The sequence below is a fragment of the Eurytemora carolleeae genome, unplaced genomic scaffold (genome assembly GCF_000591075.1).
Source record: "Eurytemora carolleeae unplaced genomic scaffold, Eaff_2.0 scaffold1527, whole genome shotgun sequence".
Lineage (NCBI taxonomy): Eukaryota > Metazoa > Arthropoda > Copepoda > Calanoida > Temoridae > Eurytemora > Eurytemora carolleeae.
The window spans coordinates 4,911-20,727 of NW_019397412.1; the positions used below are offsets into that span (position 1 = coordinate 4,911).

Below are 15,817 nucleotides of genomic sequence, written 5' to 3' on the forward strand. Positions count from 1 at the left end.
CCCCATGATATAATGAAATTTCATTTATTTAACTCCGGGTTCAGAGAGTTGAAACCATTTAACAAACAATTTATAAATATAATTGATTATTCCTCAACAAAAGGTTTGGCTGGNACAATGATTTATGGAGGACATTAAGGTTTTGAAAATTAAAATAGTTGTAATTAAAGGGATTGTTTAGATATTTAAGAAAAGATTCAGCTGCCAAATATTTTAGCTTTCTTAAAAGTGAAAATAAAAACCGATGAATCGTTCGTTAGTTTTAAACCCTGTAAACCTATCCTTTCACTCAGCAAAAAATGATATTTATTTACCTTATTATTGATGCTTTTGTAATTAAAGGGAGTTTTCGCGAATGAAAGAGGTTATAGGCTTATTGCGATAAAAATGCGCTTTTGATCGCGTCTATAAGGAGAAAATTGTTAAAAACAATTCACACCGAAGAACGCAGCGTCCATACAAATTCGGAAAGATGCAACATTCAACTCAGATCGTAAACAAATCATTCAGATATTACAAACAGTAGTCATCGATTATTTTTCGACGCATTCGTATATAGTTAAAATTTCATAATATTTTTGATTTTTTTTAAAAATAATTTTGTTGGCACTGGATTTTCGAACATTCCTGGAAAGTATGAAAATGTCGTCTTCATTATCAAAAATCCTCGAAACAGGAATACATGTTTTCAAAAAGTAACTCTCAGATCATGAAAAATACAAAATATTATGAAATATCAACTATTTACGAATGCGATGAAAAATAATCGATGACCATTGTTTGTAATATCTGAATGATTTGTTTGGAACTAAATTGATTTGTTTATGATCCGAGTTGAATGTTGCATCTTTCTGAATTTGCATGAACACTACGTTCTTCGGTATTAGACGTTTTTAACAATTTTCTTCTTATAGACGCAAGGGATAAAAGTAAGATTAGTAGCGATCAAAAGCGCTTTTTTATCGCATTTAGCCTTTACCCACTTTCATTTTTCGCGAACACTCCCTTTAAAAACTTAAATTTTTCAATCTATACTTTCGGATTTCTATAACAGAGTCAATTAAAAAAGTTTTTATTTTCTTTACTTATTTTGTCAATTAAAAGGTACACTAATTACTCAATTAACTAAATTTACCAATTGTTAAAAGACAATTTTTATTTATAATTAAAAGGTTTGTTTGATTGAAATCAGTATAAACATTTTTGAAAAAATGCATCATAGATTAATTAACAGATAGAACAAAATATGTCGTCTTTTCAAGATTTTGGGGTTTTTCGTTCACAATAACCCTGAGACAGAAGCCAAAATGTGTCACGCGGATGCTCCAGAGAGAAAGTCTGTTCTACTCCGCATATGCGCATAACTCCTTTGGGCTTCTGCCTCATGGTTAGCGTGAATGAAAAACCCCTAAATCTTGAAAAGATGACATTAATGTTCTATCTGTTATTATTAACTAATCTATGCAATACATGTATTCGCTATGACATTGGTTCAGCAATGGAGTGAATGCCAGCTATCCACACGTGTTTTTACCTCCAACACCCCAAATGACGTCAGAAAATGGTGATTGCGGCATGCGCTTACCCAGCATCCGACCCAACCCCATTTCGTCTATGTATGCTAATTTTAGACGAATGCAGCATTAGTTTACTTTTCCAGACGTTATGGCCAATATAGCTTTAGTAGAAGTAAATATTTCCATTTACTGATAGCGCTGATTGAAGGATTTATAACTTTGATTGGATAATGAGATAGATAGAAAGATAGATGTTACCGCCATACTATTTCTATTGGTTCAGAATAGACACCAAACACATGACTGAACCCTGATTGGATCAGACGCTAATGGACTTGGCATACAGAAGTGTGGCATCTGTCATTTTTTTGGTGACAGTGGTGCATTTTCTAACCGGAAGTTGTGAAAATCTATCGAAAAAAATGAGTTTTTTACAATTTACTCTTTACTTTATATATTAAAGTATATACGGACATTGGTTCATACAGTTGTAAAAATAAATTTCTTCGCCTCACATGACCCAAAATTACAAAAGTTAGCTTTCATCAAAATCCAATTCTTATTAAATTTAGAAAATCCACGAATATATTTTTTAAATCTACGTTTTTTGTTTTTGTTTTACAATGTATACAAAGAGAAAAAATGTTCACAATGAAGACGACAATCCATTCATATTTGTTCGTGGAAGACGACAATCCCCTTCATATTTGTTCGTGGAAGACGACAATCTCTTCATATTTGTTCGTGGAAGACGACAATCCCTTTATATTTGTTTTTGGGAGACGACAATTCCTTCATATTTGGTCGTGGAAGACGACAATCCCTTCATATTTGTTTATGGAAGACGACAATCCCTATACATTTGTTTATGGAAGACGAAAATTCCTACATATTTGGTCGTGGAAGACGACAATCCCTTCATATGTATTGGTGTTAGAGCATTCTTAAAAGAAAAGTTTAAAACATCTCATATCTAAAAATAGTAGAGATTGAACCTGGTTATACATAATACAGTACATAATGCAGTACATAACACATACAACTCTGTAATAGAAAGACGAAAGTTACAATTTTAAATAGTCCATGCATATTTTACTTAATAAGTTACTTTCTAACAATATCAAATACGCATAAGATTGCTTAAATCTGGTCCTCATATTCCTCATATAACCATTTCAAACACTTGGAGTGATTAACAAGAGAAATAATTTACATTTTAAAAGATTTATTATTTTGGCAGCATAGAACAAATATTTGCGCAAAAGAGATGCATACAAACTCAAACAAATATATTATTTTTGTAACATTTGAAAGGAAAAAAATGAACATCTGATTTTATTGCACATTTTGTTTTAACTTGTGCTGGAAACTTTTGAACCAGGATCTTCAGCGCTGCGATATTTGTTCCTGTAAATGGTTCAGCCATAGACGTTTATTCTGAATAGTATTTGTAATCGTAATCATTGCCTGAATTTGGTCTTGTGATCACATTTCCAGGTTTAGGTTTAGGCGTTGGAGCAGGAGTAGTTGGGGTAGAGGGTTTAGGACTGGAACTCTTTTCTTCAATAGGAGCTGGGGTAAGGATAGGTTGTGCTGAAACAGATGTTTTATAACAAAATCCATAGTAATTCATGAGAATAATAAAAAGCATGACAATGATATTATTATCAATATTATGTGATATCAATATCAAAAAGGTTCAATACTATAAGTTTCGTGAGTTAGTGATAATAATAATTTATAATAATGATAATACTAATAATAATAATAATAATAATAATAATAATAATAATAATGATAATAATAATAATAATAATAATAATAATAATAATAATAATAATAATAATAATAATTACCTGCTAAATTGTTGGTGTCCGTACATTTCCCCTCAATACAGCAAGTTTGTTTACAAACACCATTAAGACAAGCTACTGTACAGGATGCTCCTCCCTGAGGAGGTGCAGCAAGTAGACCAGGTGCAGCAGGTAAACCGAAGCCAGGTAGAAGAGAAGGAAATATAACAAACCCTTCTTGTACACTAATCAACTAAAAATGATAAATTCATAAATGCTATTGCAAACTTTTATTTTTTGAGTAAAATTTGTTTGTCTCTGTTTGTCCTACTCTTGTCCTGTCCTACGTTTTTCTCTTTCCTACGTACGTTTGTCTCGTAAGAGGCTTGTCTCTGTCCTATGTTAATCCTGTACTACGTTTGTCTCGTAACACGAACGTCTCTGTCCTATATTTGTCCTTTACTACGTTTGTCTCGTAACACGAACGTCTCTGTCCTATATTTGTCCTGTACCACGTTTGTCTTGTTCCACGTCTCCCGTCCTACGTTAATCCTAGAGCCAATTAAAAAATATTCTTTCAAGTAAAATTCTTCCAGGGTTTTAAGCGTATCATGTAGTTTGATTCTTACTACAGAGGAGTTTAAGGCAAATGAGGAACAAAAAATATATTTTTTTAGTATTAAATTCTGAAAAAAAATTTATCTTCTCTTTAACGTAAATTCGAGAGTCACTTTAATGGAGTAATCCCAAATAAAAATAAACAATTTTCGGCGAGAAAATAATGACATCTCATTTAGTATTATCTGTAAATGGTTCATAGGGTTCCGTTGTGAATTTAAGTGCCAAGAAAATATTTTATATTTTACCTGAGATGCCAGAAATAAATGAAGCAGAAGAATCATGTTGATCAGAGATGAATCTTGTTCCAGAGATTTGAACGATATGAATGCTCAAAGCTTACTGCTGAACTTGCAGGTTTACATTCGTTACCATGCTCCCCCCTGTTCTTCAGTTGACCGCTGCTATGTCTGATTCACCAGACAGGAGGGGGGGGGGGGGGTCCAGTGTGTTGTAGTGGACACCTCCCCTAGGGTGCCCCTAAATATGTAATATTTTTTTATGTTTGTTTTATGGACACACTTATTTGTATCGACAAAAAACGGCCTCTTGCGTAGAAACGGATTATTCGTGAACCTACAGTGATAACCAGAAAACTCTGGAAGAGAAAGACGACTTACAGAATCAACTTTGAAAAATCCGATTAGCATGATAAACAGAAATTGTGAAGTGTAAACAGACTCATTTCACTGAATTAATAAGTGAATAATAAAGCTATTTGCTTTGTAACATTATCAAATACACTTGAGTATTCCTGTAATGTCGTCTTCCTATTCCATTGTTTTCTGGTTATCACTATATGTTATTCGAGAGGGGGAAGGGGGGGGCAGTTTTCGTTACATTATTCACGTTTGCACAATATTGCCGTTTAACATTTATATACATACAGTTCACGTCTCTGTTTTGTATAACACAAATTGACAATATTAAATGCATGTTTCAAATTTTGTACAAAGCCAAAATTTGAAAGAAAACTTGAAAGGAATATGAATACACTTTTTTCATTCATTGCTTTGTTTAAAAAGTTAGCCAGTGGCTGCTGTTGCCTTTGTAAACAAAGGGGGGGGGGTGGAGGACAAATTTGCAAATACAATTCTTGCATCTTGAAGATGAGTGCATGCAATTCCAGCTGTTCAGGGAAATAAAGATTTTTAAATGTGCATTGTGCAAATTTTGAAATATCTCAATTAAATATGAGCATCTTGAAGTTTAATAGGTTTAAAGGGACCATTTATTAACACAAGCAGTGGCCAATTTACAATAGTAACTTGGTCTGGTCATGGATGAATGATATATCCTTATTTTTTCACCTAAAAATTTATTATTTTTTTAATTATGGTTCTCCTTTCTAAGTGACAGCTGACACTTTCTAGATTAAAAGGTTAATTTTCCTAATTGTTTCACATAAAGAGTTTTAAAGCGTACTGACGCAAACATGACACTGATTACGTGGATATAGTCCCATTAACACTGCACTAATTAACAGTCTAAACCTTTTAAACGTTTCAGAAGAAATATATAAGGCAAGAGAATGGTTTAATTTCATACTTAGATAAAAGGAAGAAATAGATTTTTAATTTTAAAAAAGATTTTTTTATTTTTGTTTTAGTATTATTATAACTCTAGCTCATTCTTATCCCTATCCAAATATATATAAAGTTAAAATTGACATAATCCAAATATCAAACTCATAATCTTTAAGAAATAGGGTAATATTAAGCAATGGCCATTCATTACTATTAAAGCCTATACAATACATATTCTATTTTGTACACATTTTTATGAATATACAGGGTGTCCCACGAAACATGACAGTTGGTTAATAGTTTAGGAAGTCTTCTTCCATAATATGGGTTAAGTTATTTAAGACCAAAGAGAATAATAAAAAATATTATATGGGAGTCATATTTAGTAAAATTGATTTCAAAGTAAAATATATTTGAGCAAAAGAATTCTTTAACGAAATAAACTGTAAAAACCTTAAACATCTAATACACCATATGGAAGAAGACATTCAAAACTATTTACCAACTGTCATGTTTCATGGGACACCTTATTTTGCATTCGATGTTGTTATAGTATTAGTAAATAGTTTTACCAATAGCTTGAAAATAGCTTATTAAGTTAACCCTATTCAGGCTGACGTCTGGTTAACCCAAAATAGGCTGTGGCGGGGGGTGGTCATATAGGGACTCCCTTGATGATCTTGTAGAATTACTCTCTTTGGTTGACCTAATGCTAGAGTTGACGATCTTGTAGAATTACTCTCTTTGGTTGACCTCCTGCTAGAGTTGATGATCTTGTAGAATTAGTATCTTTGGTTGACCTCCTGCTAGAGTTGATGATACAGGAACACCATAAACTGACCAAAATCCATCAAATATCTTCAACTTTGACTCCGGCCAGACAGAGCTATATGTGACCTTTGAAGACTAGTTCGCGGAACATCTTTGTTTTGCAAAAACAACAATATTCTCATCATTGCACTGTAATCTAACGTCAGCTCAATCTGCAGAATTGTAATTTGGAAATCAACAATACCAAAAATCTAATGATTCATCCATGAATTTAATTTAAAGATTTACAAACCAAAAAGTACGCGGTGTTGCCCGGGCCTGTCAGCCTTAACTTTGTGTTATTGCCCGTGTCCGATATCCTTTACTTTTTGCGGTTGCCCGTGCCTGTCAGCTTTTAGTTTGTACGGTTGCAAATGCCCATCAATCTTTGTGCTGTTGCCCGTAACCCTTAGCCTTTAACTAAAAGACATATCTTCACTTTTATTCATCTACAGTGATAACCATAAAACTCTGGAATAGGAAGACGACTTTTAGAATCAAGTTTTAACTTTGAAAAGTTTAATAACCATGAAAAACAGCAATTGTGCAGTGTAAACAGACCCATTTCACAAAAAAAGTAATTTTGTCTGGTAAAACTATTTGCCTTGTAACACCATCAAATACACTTAAGTGTTGCAGTAATGTCGTCTTCCTATTGTTTTCTGGTTATCACTGTATACAAATATAAACAGGGAGATCCATAAACTATGGAATAGAAAGGTGACTCGAGTTATGATTTTAAAAAGTTCCGTAAACATGAAACACACAATTGTGCAGTGTACACAAGCACATTTCACCCTATTTCAATTGGGCTATTTTTGTCTAATATAGAGGGGGGGGGGGTCTTTTCCACCCACCCCCCTTTATGATTCTGCCCTTAGAATTGAGTGAAACATACACTCGTCCAATTTTTCAAGGCCTGCTCATTTAAAAAAAATATACCTCTATCTTTCATGGTTGGGGTGCATGTGAGAATTTTAAAAAAGTTCTAAAAGTAATTCTAGAAAATGTTCAAAAATATTTTTTTTACTTTGGACAAAAAACAACATGTGACACATTTTATTACATCCATTTTTCAAGGGCTTTTCATGTATATAAATGATAGCCCTGTGGCTTAATAAATAAAAAAGTTATTGACCATTTCAGATTTTTTTTAACCACCCATCCGCCGTTTGACTGTCCTCCACCCTACCTTATGTATCAAAAAAAAAATTTAACAAAATTTGTTTAAACTATAAAGCTGAAATAGTTAAGAAGTTTTAGCGTTCTAATGTCAACCTATAGAAAAAAAAACACAGGGAGGGGGATAAAAACAACCGCCCCCCCCCCAATTGCGGAAGGGTTAACAAAATACTTTGTAACTCGCAAGACTATATCTTCATCATTTAAAGGGAATTGTAGTGAATCAGACATGCCCGTTAAAATGAGTAAATGACGATATGCATTGTTTCTAAGCATAAATTTATAGAGAAATCGCAATTTAAAAGAATACTTTTACACACTCCCATATGCCGAATCCATAGCGCCTAATCCAATCAGGGTTCAGTCATGTTTTTGTTGTCTATTCTGAACCAGTAGAAATAGTATGGTGGTAACATCTATCTTTCTATCTATCTTATTATTCAATTAGAGATATGAATCCTTCAATCGGCGCTATCAGTAAATGGAAATATTTACTTCTACTGAAACTATGGTGAACAGTAAAGATAAAATTAATATCTCATTATTTCTTTATCAAACAAAGCTTTTCAGGGTACGGTTGTGAATATGAAATGTCACTTCATAAAGAAAAGTCACAATTAAACTTGACATACAGGGTGTCCCACGAAACATGAAAGTTGGTAAATAGTTTATAATGTCTTAAGGAAAAAATTTGTTTTGTTTAATACCAAAGACAATAATAAAATATTATATGGGAGTCATATTATTATAAAATTAACTTTAAAGTATAATATATTTGAGCAATAGATTTCTTTCACGAAATGAACTGCAAACAGCTTTTAAAATCTAATACAGTGTATGGAAGACGACATTTAAAACTATTTACCAACTGTCATGTTTCGTGGGACACCCTGTCCATACAGCCCCTTTAAGGGTTGAGTTTAAAAAAAAATATTTCAAGTTTTAGATAGATTTTCTTTAAAAGTTAATATTTCCCTTTCAAGTTTTAAACTTTAATGGTTGGTCTACCCAAAATGTGGCAAACTACGCATGCTACGGATGTGGAAGAATCCGTTTACGCATTTTCATGTGCGTACACTATTAAATTGGTTATATAGGTATATAGAATATACTAGCGTGAGCAATTTGCGTATCTTTACACAGAAAAGAGCATGCACGTGTTTCATTTTTGCGTCCAAATATTATTATACAGCAGGGGGTCCCAGGAAGAGACAAACTTCCCACAAGCCCTATAATTCACATGGAAGACCTAACAGTCCCAAAAGTTCCAAAAGTCCTTGCAATCTCGAGAGGTACTCCATAGTACCAAAACGCTTCTAATTCCACTAATCACTAAAGTCAAACAGTCCCATGAAACCAAGAGTGTCCCATTAGGTTTAGTAGTCCACAAAGTCCAAGGATTCCAATAAAGCCCAAAAGTACTAAGAGTACACGAGTCTAAAAAGTGACAGGAGTTCGTGTAGTCTCATAAAGTCCAGGAGTCCCAGGAGTCCGAAGAATTCCAAAAGTCCCAAAGTACTCCCTAAGGTCCCAGTAGGGTCAATTCAATTCCCTCAGGAGTTCTAGGAAACCCATGAATTTACAAATCATCTCTTCAAAATACGAGTTAATTTCTTAACTTAAAGTGCATCAAAATTTATAGGGCGAACTTAAATGCATTATCGTAAAGATTTTTGGAACGCCATTTTTTGTTGTATTAACGAGTAAATATGACAAAGGTCAGAAATATTTGATCAGGAAAGATTTGATTGGATGGAACGTATTGTGAGGAAGTATATTGAATTGATTGTACTTGATCATGATTGATCATGATATAAGTATATTTAATCATGAATAATCATGAATTGAGTATATTTGATCATGTATGATCACATATATTTAAAAATGAACGATCATGGATTAAGTATGGTTGATCATTTTAGCACATTTGATCAGGAATGATCATGGATTAAGTATATGTATAGTATATGTATAAGTATAGTTTAAGCATATTTGATCATGAATAATCATGGATCAAGTATATTTGGGGTGAGTATATTTGATCATGTATGCTAATGGATTAAGTATATATGATCATAAATGATCATGGATATTGTATATTGTATCATGTATGATCTTGGATTAACTATATTTGATCATGAATAATATTAATAGATTGGAAGATCATGAATTATCATGGATATATCATATTTGATCATGTATGATCTTGGACTAGGTATATATTTGATCATGAATAATATTAATGGATTGGTAGATCATGAATTATCATGGATATACTATATTAATGATCATGTATGATCATTAATATATTATATTTGATCATGTATGATCATGAATTTAGTATATTTGACCATGTATGATCATAAATTTAGTATATTTGATCATGAATGATCATTGTTATAGTATATTTGAACATGTATGATCATGGATTGAGTATTTGATCTCGAATGATCATGGATTTAAACTAGAAAACCGAAAATTGTGAATATGGCAGGGGACGCGAAGCGCCCTACGATCATAGTTTTAAAAATTTGCTAAGAAATATCGATTCAGTGAAAGCTTTAAACATTTTAAGTTTGCAGAGATGTACTCGTCGCAATGATCGTCGATTTCAAAATTTTAAAACTAAAGCGTATCTACAAATTCGTATGTCACAATTTTATAGATATAAAGTTGCAAATTAAACAAAATTAAAACAATAAAAATTCTAAAGTTTTCTGGTTAACACTGTATAGGACAAGTTTTGCCCCACAAACTATTTTAACCCTTCACCTTTTTAGTAAAATTCTGGTTGTACAAATTTGAAAAATCATGCTAATATTTTGGTCTTGTGGGTCCACACGCTAAACCTTTCCATCAGCCAAATTCATGATAACGGATCAAGTTTAAATAAGAGGTTAATTCATAGAGTACCAAGACAAGCACAGTGCACGCTCTCACGCTAAAATTCATGAAGTTTTTTCAAATTGAAGATATATACAAGCGAGCTGTAATAATTATAAGTGTTTTAGTAATTTAAAATCATGATGCCTATAGAAGTAAGGACTTGCAACACTTAAAAACCGGTCTTAAAAATTGATGCACTATTTTCATAGCTATCTGAATCTCTGTGCAAGAAAGTCTAGATTTTGATCAGCAGCGTTTGTTATCGTGATAACGATAATTCTATGGGTGAAAACTGAACCTCACGCATATCCGCCAAAGTTTTGGTTTAGTTTTTTTTTCTGTGGAGCGTGCACATTTTTATTAAGTTTCCTTTCTGTGTTTTCTGTGGAGTGTGCACATTTTTATTCAGTTTTTTGTTTCTGTGTTTTCTGTGGAGCGTGCACATTTTTATTCCGTTTCCTTTCTGTGTTTTCTGTGGAGTGTGCACTTTTGTATTCAGTTTCCTTTCTGTGTTCTCTGTAGAGTGTGCACATTTTTATTCAGTTTCCTTTCTGTGTTCTCTGTGGAGCGTGCACATTTTTATTCAGTTTCCCATCTATGTTTTCTGTGGAGTGTGCAAATTTTGATTCAGTTTCCTGTCTATGTTTTCTGTGAAGCGGGTACATTTTAATTCAGTTTCCTTTCTTTGTTTTCTATGTCCAGGTTTCGTCTGTTTCAAGTTCAGATTCATTTCGTCGAATCCGCTCTACTCACACGCGGCCCGGTATACGCATCAGAATAAGCATCCCATGCAAGTTGCGTATTTTTAAAGATGGGCACTGACGCATCTTTCAGTCATAGGAAACCTTGCCATCAGAAAACACCGCGTACGCTGTTTTTGCGTAAAGACAAAGTACACAGGAAAAGAGTTTGAGATTTAACATCTTTAAACATGAAATACTAAATAAAACTTTAATTCATTTTATAAAAAATTTAAATCTTCATGATTTTATCAGATTTATTTTCAGCGTAATTAGATATATCTTCTTTGGATTTTACTTTTTTATAATGTGAAAATCTAAAACGGCGACAAATTAGCAAAGCTTTACATATATTAATGGAAAAACAAAATATATTTTTTAAGTTGATATTTAACAATTTAATAATTTATCCGTGCTACAATTATTCAAAGTTCACGAAAATTATGAACTTATTAATTTTTCAAATGCCTTAAAAATTGTTCCTAAGAATAGTTTTTCTTTTTGAGTCATTTGTGAAAAGAAATTGAGTTTTTGCCACAAATTCAAATGTTTTAATCCCTATATCTTTGCAACTAGATGGTGTAAACCGATGATATTTCAAACTTAGACTCTTTTATCTAACAGAATTCATAGTTTGAAATATCTAAGGTCAACGGCATTAGGTTACAAAGATATGGAGATTAGAAAATCATAGTTTGTGACGAAGACTCAATTCCTTTGTGTCAGCGCTGACTCTTCTGTTTGGCGCAAAGCTTATTCGAAAATCTGCCTGTTAACTTCAGCAAACAAAAATTTACGAAGAATAAAAACAATAATTGAGAAATGATTTAAGATATAAACTGAACTATTGTAATACAAAAATCTTGATACTTTTTTAAACGTTCATAGTTCAATTAATTGTTTACCAGTGAGATATTGAGATAGCTTTATGCCAAATAAAAGCACCGGACAACAAAAACCTATGCAAACATATTTATAAATTGTGTTCACATTTTTTTAGTTTTTTTCTGATGGTCATGAAAAAAAAGATAACATTTGCATTACAAAAGCCCCCAAAAAAAGGAAGATAGGTTGAATCATATAATAAAGTATATTCTATGACATAATCTAAACTATCATATTGCAAAACGATAAATTTAAAATTTTTAAAAAAACCTAGATTTTTTAAAGATAAAAAATTGACAATCGATTTAAACTTTGCAATTTTATAGTTCTATAAAAATAACCTTTTGAATTGATTTTTTGCAACACCTCCTGTTTAGAATAAATACAATTACAAAATGAATTAAAATTAAATTTGCATTGCAGAAAAGATCAAATCTACAAACTTCTCGTTTTGCATCGTCATAATTTTTAAGCATGAAACTTTACTGTTTATATTCATAGGCCAGATGTTGGCTAGAAGGAAACATATTCCTGTTTATTATTATTAAACCTGGACAGGATGGGGGAGGGGGGGGGTTGAAAGTTTAACTTTGCTTGGAATAAACTGCCTTATTTTTGGGCAAAACCATTTTATCATTGCATTGCTTTAACCTGTCAAACCCTTAAAAGTACGAAATGAGAAAGACTGTAGAATTGAAAAAGTATTTTTTTTAATGATTTTAAGAGATATAATTAGTATACAGATATACCCAGAAAGGATGAGACTTTATGTAAAGAGTTTGAGACAGGTCTAGACATGGCTAAACTGCCTCCACCGGTTCAAATTTAAACCATCAATTCAAATCCAAATAGTATTATTTGAGGAACTAATTCCTGAAAAATATAATTGTATGAATATTGTAAAAATATTGTTCACTTTCACTGTGACGGAAATGCACAATGAACATTGCACATGTCACTTAGAAGAAACTGCAATTCTGATTAATTCAATTATTTTGATAAGGACCACGTTTTCACGCGTTCATCCATAAATCCACCCCTCCCCCTTAACCTTCCCCCCCCTTATATTTACTCCCTTCAACCTTTAAAAAAAGGAAGATTGTTGTTCATGATTATCTCTCAAAGGCCATGAACTCAGGTACTGACCTTTCTTTGTGATGAGTTGAATATAAATACGTTTTCTGCAAATCAGCTGCTTTTTCTTCCTCACATTGTTTAAAGAAACCCTAACAATTTTTTAGAAATATTCAACTTTTCAGATTTCGTAATTAAGAACATTTGGTTGATATAAACGTCGCAAAAGAAGTAGCTGAACTCCCCGTCGCCAATTTCAACCTCAAAAAAATTATTATTCCCATATTATTTTTAAAATATGTACTTCTATATTTTCGATATCTGTAACAATACATCTATCTCTATAACGAGTATTTCTATCGTTTTAAGATCTCTATCTGTAATAATATATCTATTGTGCATTGTGTCTATCTATCTCCATCAATATTTCTATATTTTGTATGTCCCTATCTCTACAAAATATACCTATCTAGTATCTACCTTTCTTTCTCTATAATATCTTCAAACTCGAATCAATTCTGTCAACTGGCGAACACGGAAAAATCATTTAATGCTAAACTTGCCAAAAAGTCTAATTAATTGCATGTTGTAATGTTGCAAATAAATATTATCGTGATTTATAGAATTGCAATCTATCAAAATTATTTCAGATGACTTTCTAGATAAACCAGCGTTTTTCAACAAGGAAGTTAAACATTCATTTCAACTTCATAAATTTTTTAATACAATGATATAAGAACTTAAGTACCAACAAAATTGATTAAAACGAAATATTTTTCAAAATTAATGTTAAACTAAAAAATAGGTTTTCTCAAGAAGATTAAATTCGATCTAGTCAATATGAAACTTCTAGTCATTCAAGGTAATAACCTTTCTACCTTCCTGCCTTCCTACCTTCTTACCTTCCTACCTTCCGACCTTCCGACCTTCCTACCTTCCTACCTTCCTACCTTTCTACCTTCCTACCTTCCTATCTTCCGACCTTCCTACCTTCCTACGCTCCTACCAACCTTCTTACCTTCCTACCTTCCAACCTTCCAACCTTCCTACCTTCCTACCTTCCTACCTTCCTACCTTCCTACCTTCCTATCTTCCTACCTTCCTACCTTCCTACGCTCCTACCAACCTTCTTACCTTCCTACCTTCCTACCTTCCAACCTTCCTACCTTCCTACCTTCCTACCTTCCAACCTTCCAGCCTTCCTAACTTCCTACCTTCCTACCTTCCTAATTATAAATCTAACATTATATTTCTCTATATTTCTCTATATTTAGTGATCATTATCCTGTATTCTGGGACTTCAACCATGGTAAGTTTAACTTATAATTAATGCTGTCCTATTAACATATGAATTTTAATTTTCATCATTATCTTATAAACCAATGCACTTTTTCAGAAATACTCCTGTTTGTTAATTTAGAATCCTAAAAAGTGTTTTAAGGAAATGTAATTTTCCACAACGTGTTTTGGATTCAATTAAAATGCACATTTAATTTCAATCTATAAGCATAATTATAAGTCGTTATTTTCAACTAGAGACATAATTTTAAGTGTCTCTCCATTGATAATAGGCATGTCCAATTCACAACGGCACACTTTAACTTATCGAGAAAAATGGAATTTTTTTCATCCATAAAGATGTAAATAGGACTATATCTTCCCTATTCTTACCCAGATAAACGTTATTATGTTAGTTAGACATGCAATGTAATGTAAAAAGGGAAAATTAAAATATTGCCTAGGCTAAAGTACTATTTCTCTCAATTTTAACCATATTCTCTGGTTAAACATATCTTTTTAAATACTCAATTCTCGAATTTGTCAAGAAAGTTTTAAAATATAAAAATCATAGCTTTCTTTGTCACACCATAAGGTCCCCCCCCCCCTTATAATATTTGCCCCCTAAATAATGTGGATGACCTTTAGACCAAATTTAGGGGTGTGTTGAACATTTCATTTTGTCCGTTCTGAACTAAAAAAAGAGTGGCCATGATGGGCCCGGAAAATGCCTTTGTTTGGAATGTATGTAGTATGTCCAGGAGAGAAACTGGAAATCCCTGAAATTACTTCAATTCATTTCAATATGTCTATGTGCTACAGTGATAGCCAGAAAACTCTAAAATAGGAAGACGACTTTTAGAATCATTAACTTTTAAAAGTCCAATGAGCATGAGACTTAGGAAAACAGACCCGTTTTACTAAATTAGTGATTCAATTAGTGCCTAGTAAACAATTTGCAACAACATAAAGTACTATAAACTTTGCTATAATGTCGTTTTTCCCTTCCACTGTTTTCTGGTCATTACTGTAGTTAGTTCAACTTATGTACACACAATGTATATAATGAACACGATGTGTACAGTGAGGCACAATTTGTACAGTGAGACACATAGTGTACAGTGAGCATGAGACACATAAAACAGTGGGATTTCCCCAGCTGCTGAAAAACCAAGTAAAAATGGTTTTGTGTACAAAGAACAATTATTGTTCTCATATTTTAAAAATTATAACTTCAGTTTTGAGTCCTCTTCCTTTTTCACACTTTTATGGGTCCCACGGTATGTTTAGTAATATTGCTTCATCCTCCTAATTGTGTGGCGTAAAACCCGGATAAACCCTTTGCTTAAAGCTAAAAAGATCATAAATTCCCAAATTCTATTCAAAATCTTATTCAAAGTTTGAATAGAAGGTTACGACAGCTGTAAAATCTGGCTTAGATGACAAATAGCATTTTTCTTGCAAATTACATTATTTTATGACTTTAATCACCCCCCCTGCTCCCCCCC

General features: G+C 32.4%; 1 protein-coding gene across 1 annotated transcript; it reads right to left on the reverse strand.

Moving 5' to 3' along the window:
- Positions 1-2,725: 2,725 nt before the first annotated feature.
- On the reverse strand, positions 2,726-4,581 carry LOC111714148 (uncharacterized). Its single transcript, XM_023489195.1, has 3 exons — positions 4,177-4,581; positions 3,374-3,563; positions 2,726-3,110 (listed from the first exon to the last, which is right to left on the reverse strand). The coding sequence occupies exons 1-3, from the start codon at positions 4,210-4,212 to the stop codon at positions 2,950-2,952; spliced, it is 387 nt and encodes a 128-aa protein (XP_023344963.1). The 5' UTR covers positions 4,213-4,581; the 3' UTR covers positions 2,726-2,949.
- Between the last annotated feature and the right edge of the window lie 11,236 nt (positions 4,582-15,817).